General features: G+C 28.8%; 2 protein-coding genes across 2 annotated transcripts; both read left to right on the top strand.

Moving 5' to 3' along the window:
• The first annotated feature begins 690 nt into the window (after positions 1 to 690).
• On the top strand, positions 691 to 1,599 carry LOC107882982. Its single transcript, XM_016802244.2, has 2 exons — positions 691 to 1,130; positions 1,198 to 1,599. The coding sequence occupies exons 1-2, from the start codon at positions 987 to 989 to the stop codon at positions 1,528 to 1,530; spliced, it is 477 nt and encodes a 158-aa protein (XP_016657733.1). The 5' UTR covers positions 691 to 986; the 3' UTR covers positions 1,531 to 1,599.
• Positions 1,600 to 2,564: 965 nt separating this feature from the next.
• On the top strand, positions 2,565 to 5,645 carry LOC100169333 (eukaryotic translation initiation factor 4e 1a-like). The gene is given in 5 exon segments (NM_001162353.1): positions 2,565 to 2,714; positions 3,487 to 3,689; positions 4,344 to 4,521; positions 4,581 to 4,723; positions 5,459 to 5,645. Coding segments are annotated over 5 exon segments (645 nt in total). The 5' UTR covers positions 2,565 to 2,705; the 3' UTR covers positions 5,571 to 5,645.
• Positions 5,646 to 11,028: the final 5,383 nt, after the last annotated feature.

Here is an 11,028-nt window from a genome sequence, read left to right as displayed (position 1 = left end):
TCATTTTTCAAATTTTTAAAATTTTTTTTTCTATAAATATCAATAAAATTTTATTTGTTTGGTAAAAATGCGTGAAAATTTAATGCAAGGCTCCTGATACATTGTTACAATAGCAGTTGAAAAATATTAAAAATACATAGGCACAATTATTTTTTATAAGCATTTGAAGTTGAAATTTTGACAAAATTTATCAAATTTAAAATTGAATAATTATTTTGTAGTGGTATATTATAGGCCTATAACCCTTAATATGCTATGCTAGGACCTATCTACATTAATAATTGGTTCGCATAAAAATACGCCTACTATCGTCTATGGCTGTTGCGAATTTGCGATCAAGCAACATTATTAAACGTGTATTCGTGTGTAAAAAATTAGATTAAATTGGACACCAGAATTCTGTGGTATGACAACAACTCTGACGATATTCAGTTGTTACGCGCATTCATTGTTATCACTTGAAAAATGACGTCAGCCGGTCCCACAATTTGAAATACTATTTAGCGGGAATTCTTATTATATTATGATAATAATATACTGTATTGAGTTGAACATTTTCCATAAATATATTATACTATTATTATTAATGCTGCATATTATCATTTATAGTATTTGTTATAATTCATAATGTAGAGTAATGGAAAAATGGAACATATTAATATATTATAATCATCATTGTTTGTTGTTTTTTTATTTAAATTTTTTATAATGCCTGTGTACGTTGTAAAAAATTGTACGAGTGGGCGAGTGGCAGTCGTACATCAAAAATTGCCGAAAATAAACCAATCCTTCATCGTTTTCCTAAGGAAGAATATCTACAAAAATTGTGGATTGAACTTAGTGTTATGTCCGAAAAAATTAAAATTTCTTCTGGTTAGTAAACATTTATATGTGGTTTTATATTATTCGCCTACATGGATACATAGTAATCAATAACTATAGATTAATTTGGTTTTTAAGTATATAATTATTTTAATTTACCTAAAATGTATGTAAACGTTATAGCACGAGTATGCTCATTACATTTTGATTCATCTGATTATGAAAAACCATTGATTCAAAGAATGTTAGAACATTCTCCTAAACATCAACGAAATCTTAAACCCAATGCTGTACCATCAAAAAATTTGGTTGGTTATTATTTTTCAGTATAAAAAAATCAATTAATCTTTTCTAAAATGAATCATTTTATCCCAGCTCAGAATTCAAAAACCAATAATTAAATGTAAGCCTGTAAATACACATACACCACACTCTACACATGATAGTTTATTGCAATCTAGTTTTCAAAGCTCTAAAGTACCTAAAGAAAAAATTGATCCATTTACTTCAAATAATAATAATTATTGTTTGAATGATCTACCTGATTTTGGAGTACAATTATTAAGTGAAACACAAGATGTTGGTATTCAGTGTGAAATAGGTATGGTGTATTCTAGACTTCCAGTGGAAAGAGCTGATGTTAGTACACAGTGTGGTGATGATTTGAATGAAGTTGAGAAGTATGAAAAAAATACAAATAATTATTAATGTATAATTCAATTCTATTTATTTTTATGTTTTATTTAAACAGCCTTAAACAACATTTATTGGATCTACATTTAAAATTAAAAAAAGAAAAAGAACTAAATTTAGAATTACAAAATACCATTAAATTACAGAAAGAAATTATTAATTCCATACCAAATAATAAATTAAAAGAAAAAAATGAAATTGAATTTAATAAAGTGTTGTCAGGAATGTTTACTGAAACACAAATAAAATTACTTTTATATCCCAACAAAAAAGTATATAAGTAGACAGAAAATGACGTAGTCAATGCTATAACACTTAGAAGCTTGTCACCTAAGGCCTATAGATATCTCAGAGAAGAAAAAAAATATCCACTGACAGGTATTTTTTAAGTATTAAGCTAATTATTGATTTTTTCGAAATGATTATAAGTAAAAATGACTGTTTATTAATTAAGGACTTTCAACACTAAGAGGATGGGCGACAAAATTCCCTATGGATCAGGGGATTTTATCTTCAGTCTTATCCATGATGAAACATAAGAGTACATGTACATAAAACAAGCATTTTAATTCTAAAATAAAATATGACAATATTTATATTTAGCCATGGGTATATCTCTTAGATCATATACAATGGATGGAGTCATAGCATATTACGCGTATAAAATGAGTTGAAGCCAACATAACTATAGGAACTATAGGACCTGTGACATCTGCGCTTGCGCGATTGTTTATCTTAACTGCGCGTCTGCAGCACTTTGCGCCAAACATTAATGATAAGAGACCAAGCGCATGCGCATATCACTGAGGTCCTACAGTTATGTTGGCTTCATAAATTATTCGTATGACTCTATCCATTGTATATGATCTAAGGTATATCTAAATCGTTTGATACACGACACTAGTGTCAAAACGAGGCTTTAAAGTGTGGCTCCATCTATAATTAATGATCTAAGGGGAAATGGGATATCACCGGTGATGGATGGGGACATTGGCAACACTGATTAGCATAACAAAATTGAAAATAGATCTTGTCATGACTTTCAGGTTAGGCTAGTTTTCACAGTTATTAGTGAATAGTGAATGCACATTGGAATTTGGATCTTCTTCTCTTTTTACTTCGTCTTCTAGAAAAGATTTCCTTGTTGGACGTGAAAATAGCGACTGTCAATAAAAAATATACGCACGAATATGGTTGAGGTGAGAAATATGTCTTAATAAATTTATATCCCTATGATATCTAATTTTGCTACATGTACTATTTGTAAGGCTGAAATGTATATTTTGACCATTAATACAGATTTCATAACTACAGCTATAACTATAACTTACTGTTTAATTTATAAACTCTGCTAACAAAAATGTATTATGCAGAACTCAATTATACCAAAGTAAATACAATTTTACCATCTGGCATTATTTTTAATTACATGGTGTGCCGTGTGATTGACTGTCACAGGTATAGCTAGCATATACTCTGTTCATCGAGAGAACAAGCCGATAATGCACATCCCCACTTGACACCAGTTTCTCTATGACAGAGTATCATGTGTAAATGTGCAGAAAAACTGATTTACGACTGGTTCTCTCGGTAGACAGTGTATATATTATGGATAAAGTTACTAGTAGTCTTAATTTAAACATAATATTTTGAAGATTATTTACGGGATTATTTATAAATTGAATCACCTAATCTTAAAATTATAGTATTTTGAAAATAAATTGATGTTGAACCAATTTTAACAACAAATAATTTATTTAAAATGTAACTGTTTATCTATACTAAATGGTAATTTAGGAAAGTGTAGTAAGTGCAAGTTTGTAACAACATTTTAAATATTTATGCTTTGTAAGTTCTGAAGTCAATTTGAAATGAGTAAGTTTTTAGGAGCGCATATTACCTACTAAAATGTATTCTTTCATTTATTAATTGTAATAACTTTTGTTTTTTTAATAAGTTATATTTATTTAGGGAGAGCCAGTTAATCAGTCAGATGAATTACCGAAAGTTGAAAATGAACAACCAATTGAAACAGAATCGGCTATTGCAGAATTAGTTGTTAAACATCCATTAGAGAATAAATGGACACTTTGGTTCTTTGAAAATAAAAGTAAAATATGGGAAGAAAATATACATGAAGTTGCTAGTTTTGATACTGTTGAAGATTTTTGGTGGTAAGTTGTTTTTACAAAAACTTAAATTGAATACCAACCAGTGGCGCAAATTGGAAAAATATTTAAGGGAAGGGGCTCAAGCCCCAACACACTTTTTAAATTATAATTTATAGGTACATACTTTTAAGAATGGTATGCTATTATGCTTTGAGTGAGCTAAGCCCCCCTATTTACTCCACTGGTTACCAATACCTTAATTCAAACCACGTCTTCAAATTGCATCCATGATTTAAGATAAATAAACTGGAATCGTGACTTACTACTTTGTAAAATAATTATTAAATTGAGTTTCCTCCTATGCTCCAAGATAATAATATTCATTAAACTGTATGTAAGGAATTACTATATTGGTAGTGGACGTTCCCTATCAAGCGATTCTTATTGCAATGTTTCCTGATATCATATTAATTTGTTATTAATTGTGTTAATTGTAATTATTTTTCTTTTCTCTAATAAAAAATAAAAAAATATATTAGTAATAAAATAATGAAGATTAATAATTTATATTAAATAATAAATATAAATTTAAAATGTTCAGTCATTTTATTCAAATATTTTTAACTACCTAAGTAGAGATTTATCAATTTATTATCAAGTAAATTCCTTAAAAAAAAAAAAACAAATATTACCAATTACTAATCTTATACATTTTAGCTTATTCAATCACATCAAACGTCCAAGTCAACTTTTGAACCAATGTGATTACAACTATTTTAAAAATGGAATCAAACCTATGTGGGAAGATGGAAAAAATAGTGCCGGTGGTCGTTGGTTATTACAGTTACCACCAGCAAAAAATAGCCAACTTGTTGATGAATACTGGAAAAATATAGTGAGGAATAAACTTTTTTTTTTATTTAATTTTCATTTATGAGTAATTATTACTTTTAGATATTAAGTATAATTGGTGAAATATATGACCAAAGTTCTGAAATTAATGGAGCTATAGTTAACGTACGAAACAAAGGAACTAAGATAGCAGTATGGACAAACAATGCATCAAAAGATAATAGCAGCAATATTATGGCTATTGGGTATGTAAAAAAATTAATTTGATACTAATGGTATATAATGACGCATACTATGTTATTTTTAACCAGAGCTTGGACTTAAAATACTAAAAATATATGCAATAGCATTGATTATAAATACTATAGATTTCTCACTGGCCGGTTCAAAGCCCGAATTCATTAACAGGGCCGCCTTGTTTAGTCACATCAGATAACATTGTAATCGCTAGTAGTCACGTCGCCTCGCCATCTAACGGGAGTAAATATTTTGTGACACCGAAAAATCGGTCAGTGAGGAATCTATAGTATTTATAATCAATAGTAGTAGCAGGGGTATGAAACTCCGTGAATTGGCCGAATCGGGCGATTGTAGCCTTGAACACGGTCTCCAGTTGGGGTGGCATACGTAATCTATGATAAAAGTAAACAGTGGAAACAACCCGACCCCGCGCAGAATACCCTGCCTATTAGGCGGAAACGGTTTTTCAATACGGGTATAACATCATGTCAATGTTACGGAAACAGTTTCATTGTTCGGACTTCAGATCATAGGTAAAAACACTTCACCCATCAGCTGATCGAGTTTCGCTTCTATATTGTTCTATGGTAGTTGGTATAACCCAATAAATCATAAAATATAAATAAATAGTTTCAAACCTACATATTACATGCTCAGTCTAAACAATTTAAACAACAAATATTTTATTTGAATTTTGAGTATATTTTATTGACTTTAATATTGTTTGATTTAAATTTTAGAAGAAAAATAAAAGAAGTTTTGGGCGCACAAAATGAAAAGATGGTTTATGAGTCTCACGCAGATACAGCAAATAAACAAGGATCATTTACAAAACACGCATTTATGATATAAATTAGCAAAGATGAAAAAAAAAATGTTTTAAAATGTTAATAACATGCATTTAATAAAATAAATATGAAGAATTAAGAAAGGCTTATTACTTAAGATGCTAATTTAATTTTTGTTTAAACTATATCTCCATCCTGAAAAAAATATATTACCTCAAGAAAAATAATGAATTCCCTGCCATATATATCTAATCATACCTTTCAAACTGATTTGCATCTAAAGACTGTTTAGGAAGAATCAAATTCTTCTATAAAAGATTACACACCTACCCTATAACTCACACAAATTCCTCAATCCACGAATCCTCAAAGACACCTGAAGATAAAATGGTGCAAAAGTCTCAACTAAGAGAATAATTCATTAAATAATACAACAAAAAAATCAAATAGACACATCACTATTGGTAGGCTTCTTCTCACAAGTAACTTCACTGTCCTAGTAAATTAGGCCCAGTCTTGGGTAGTATTCCGAATACTTTTAGAATACTATTTCCTAAGTATTTTGTGATGTATTCTGAATACTTTTATAGCATGAAAATTAAATTATTTGATTTGCATGTTATTCCCTTGCATTTGATTTAAAACAAAAATACAAAATTTATATTTTATGAGTTTGAAATTTGGAATCAATAATATCTATTAATATCGTACAATATCAAAATTATAATTGGTATCATTACATATATTTTTAAGTATTCGGAATACTTTTATAGTATTCCCAATACTTTTTTCAGAATATTTTATTTATAAAGTATTCGAATACATATTCGGAATACTATTTTTCATAAGTATTCGAGTATTTAAAAGAATAAAATGTATTATAAAACATGATTATATTTACCTTTCAAAATCAATTACTTCCATTCTTCCTTTCTTCATTCTAATACTATCATTTGTAGTGCCACTAATAGACAAATCTTCTCCTAAAAATATACTTTACCAACATATAATATCCTTTGTTTTAATTATTTTAAAAGTTTAACATACCTAAAATGAAATTCCTAGCAGTTGTTTGGTACCTTAGATAAAATACAATGGATGTGTCATAGCATATTAGCATATTGTATATGATCTAAGTTTGGGACAAACTATTATTAAAATCGGCACTCATACGAGTTTCATCATCAAAATGTTGAGGTGGTGGAAGAGATTTCTTCATCTCAGCTGCTCGAGCTTTTTCTTCTTGCATAAGCCTTTTCTTAATCATGGCCAATGCAATCTTCTTTTTTCTGCTCTTCTGTTTCTTTTTCTTTTTCATTTTTTTTTTCTTTAATAATATCATTGCGGAGTTTTATTTATTTTTTTCTATTGCCTTTAATTTTCTTTCCTGTTCTTCTTTTCCGAGTCTCAGTTTTTATCATTGCTACTTGTTTGGTTTATTCTTCTTGATTCATTTTTTCATGAAAAGTTTCTCCTTCATCATCTACACGTCGACTATTTGATGCTGTATCACTATCGATCCATCGAGGCCACTATCACCACGACTTCCTCGTCCTCTTCGCCCTCAACTACCTTACCCTCTGATATTCTTTCCTCGCTTTGGTGTAGATGCTTCAAATTAATCAAACATTCCTAACCCTCCCCCCCTCACTCATGTCTTCCATATCAAATAATGGAACATGAAAAACAGGTTCATTTTCAGTACTACCTTCTTGAACTTTTGACTGTTGTTGATATTTTAACAATAATTGCTTTTGTTGAGCTAAAGCTTTTGGTGGTCTACCTCTTTTTTTGTGGTATTTAAAATATGTTGCTCTAAAAGAGCAATTTGTTCCGCACTGAGTTTAGGTATAAAAATATAAGAGCTACGAATAGTAGCAAATTCACTAAAATATTTAGAAGGTTGAGAAAGAGCATTTTTTAAAGGACTATCCCCCATAGCAATATATTTACTTGTGATTTTTTTTATTAATTCATATTTAACATCTGAACGAACTGTAGTTTCAGATTTAATTTCTGGATTTCTAACTTTTGGTAACTTTAATGTTATTTTACCACGTTTGAATGATTCTTGAGACTTTCAAATAGGAGTAATGGTTACATTGAAATCATTTAAAAAAATTTTCTACTTCATTAATTTTAGCCGAATCCCATTTTGGAGGCTCGTCATGTTTACCAACTGTTGCGCTTTCATTAAGACAAATAGAGCTGCATGCTTCTTTAGACATTTCTGGTATATTAGTAACAATCTTATTTTGTGGTTTTTAATTTTAGTTGGTTGATCTTTAATAGCAAGTTTTATTTCTGCTTCTATTTTATCAACAATAGAGTTTTGACCAATTTTTGGTAAATTTTAATTTTGTTTAGTTTCTAATATAGTTGGATATTCAATAACAGAAGGTTGATCACACACTTCAGATGAATTCCCAAGTGATTCAGGGGATTTTTTTGACATAAGAGCTGTTTTTAAAATATCAGATTTAAACATTTGAGAGTCTTTATTTTCATTCCTCTGTCTTATATCAATACCTGGTATTTCCTTTGATAACATATTGGGAAGCTTATTTTCATTTCCAACATAATATATATATTTTTTAGAATTTAGATTTTTACTTTCTAAATAAGTAACATCACTATCTTTCTGAGTATTATGTAATTGTGAATCAAATAATTCATTTTTTTATTTTATCATGAATATCACATCCATAACTGGATCCAAAAAATAGATTTTTTTTTTATTTCATCTTCAACATAAATGTTGACTTGTCCTACCTGTTTTAACCTTACGTCCTCAGTAATATTTTCAGTTATGTGATCAATATTTTCTTCAGCACTTGATAGCTTTTCTCTGTATTTTTTTTTACAGTTATGTTAATATTTTCTTCACAAACAGATTTTAGTGGCTCCATCCTAGACGTTTCATTTATTTTTGAATCGGTAGGTTCGACTTTAACTTGATTGTTAATGTAACAGTTGATGTAACAAAAATTGGTCGTTTCAATCGAAGCTGCTTTGGTTGGCTGTCATTTTCTGAGGATGACCCATCAATCTTGAAAATATATTTTTTTAAATGTTCCAATTCTTTTTTTGTTTCTTTGCTAAACTTTTTTTTTATATCTAAAGCATCAAAACTGTTATAAACTTGTACAGCAGAAATTTGAAGAGTGACTTTAGGGTTTTTCACAGTTGCTAATGAACTGATATTTGATTTTACCATTTCTAGTTGATCAACTAGTTTTTCAGTAGATAGTGAAACATCAGCTGTAGTTGAAACTTTCGAGCCAGAATTATTGTTAAATTTAGGCAGTTCAGTTGATTTTAGATAATTGTATGTATTTCTGTTTGTTGTGCAGTGGTTTTAGATACTTCTGTTGTTTGAAGTTTGAACAGTAGATTTAGGTGTTTCTGTTGGTTGCATATTAGATTTAGGTATATCTGTAGGTAGAACATAAGATTTATTGACTTCTGAGGTTGTGGTGATAGAGAAGGCTTGGCAACGGGTGAAAATACAGGTCGAACAAGTTTAATTCGTTTAGGATTAGGCTAAGGGTTTATATTGTCATCCTCGACTTTACGCTTATCAGAAGCATCAGTAGTAATCTTTTCTTCCTCCAAATTGGTTAATACATAACAGTATGTTATAAGTTATAACGCTCTAAAATTAATTCAATAAATTAATAATTTTGATAAAGAAAATAAAACATAATTCTAATCTTATTAACTAATAAAAGCAGGTAAGAGGATGTCGCTCTGCTGTACAGTATAGGTGACTTGTGGGTCAGTCAGTGTTGTAAAAAATAATTTAAAATACCACCCAAATACTATCTATAGAAAAGTATTTGAGTATTATTCAAATACTTTTTAGAAATATTTGAAATAATTTTCAAATACAAAAAAAAAAAATAAATTTAATTTTGAATCATTCATAATATTATATTATAATTTATATTAATCGAACATTTGAATTTGAAGTTGCATTTTAAGAACATTATTTGTTCAAAATGCTTTTCTGTCTAAATTGACAACCATTTTCTCAGTAATTAGGTATAGTACTAATAAGTAATAATATTTTTGTATAGCAGAATCAGTAATCAGTCAATAGTGTATGTTATACAATATCATAATACAATATCATATTTATAGCTTATAATTAAAAGTACGTCTTTCACTCGTACCCATATAATATGTTGTCTCCGTACAACGTGTACGACAAACCTAATGTTTGTATTTATATTTTTTTATTATTTAATGAATAAAGAATTAAAGGAAAAAAAAGTATTCAATAATAAAAAAATGTATTTAAAATACCGTTGAAATACTTCAAAAATAAAAGTATTTTAAAAAGTATTCAATACAGAAAAGAGTATTTGAATACTTTTACTCAAATACTTTACAACACTGGGGTCAGTGTATAATGGATTGTATTAGACTTGAATTCAATGATATACTATCATTATATAACAAAAAAACCGGTCAAGTGCGAGTTGGACTCGCGCACCGAGGGTTCCGTACAAACCTGTAGGTATATAAGTAAAAGTTCACCCATCACGACAATCGAGTCATAGTTATGGTATTTTTATTGCAAAATGAAATTTATAACATCAAAATATGGAAAGCTGGTCGCTGGAGGATCATAAATTAATGACAAAGGTTGAAAGGTATCTTTATCGTTCCAGTAATCCTTCATTTTATATTAACATCTATCATTTATTTTATAATATAACAAGGGCAAGCTTTTTTATCAAAGTTATTTATTTACAGTTTTTTAGTCACTATTTAGAAATCTGGTACAAAAATGTTAATTAAGAATTAAATTTGAACCAGATTTGTAAATGGTGACTGAAAAAGGTATGAATAGTACCACATTGAACATTGAAGTTCGATTTAATACATAGAGGTAAGTTGCGGCCATTGCGGTAATTACAATTATATTTATAATCTCAATCTAAATGTTGGTTTTGATTCACTTGCGAGTAGTTGCGAGTTTCAAAGTATAAGGTATAAATTGTTGCACATTTGCGTTAACTTAGAAATTTGTTTTATTTTCACAGTTTAATGGCAATTAGACTTAAGTATTTAATATAAGTTTCAATTTGATATGTCTACGCGTTCATGAGGAAAAGGATAATAAGTTTAAAATTATTTGAAAAAAAAAAAAAAAAAATATGTGATGTAACTAAAAATTTAAGGTTTTCGGAATTTTTCTGTTATATGTGCGATAAAACATTGCTTCATGCCGAATTTCGAGATTCTAAATCGACTTGAAGTACCCTATAGGTTTTGATTCCCTCGCAAGTAGTCGCGAGTTTGAAAATATGCGGCTTAAATTGATAATATTGCTTCAAAAATATTTTTCAAAAATATTTTATTTTTATATGATGAAACTAAAAATTTACGGGTTTTCGTAATTTTTCCTATATCTGTACTATAAGACGTGACTTCGTACGAAATTTCAGATTCTAAGTTCACGGGAAGTACCCTGTAGGTTTTGATTCCCGTGCGAGTTTCGAAAATTTGCGGAA

The sequence above is a fragment of the Acyrthosiphon pisum genome, chromosome A1 (assembly GCF_005508785.2).
Source record: "Acyrthosiphon pisum isolate AL4f chromosome A1, pea_aphid_22Mar2018_4r6ur, whole genome shotgun sequence".
NCBI lineage: Eukaryota > Metazoa > Arthropoda > Insecta > Hemiptera > Aphididae > Acyrthosiphon > Acyrthosiphon pisum.
The sequence above is the reverse complement of the archived record's forward strand: the minus strand, read 5'-3'. Positions and strand labels throughout refer to the sequence as shown.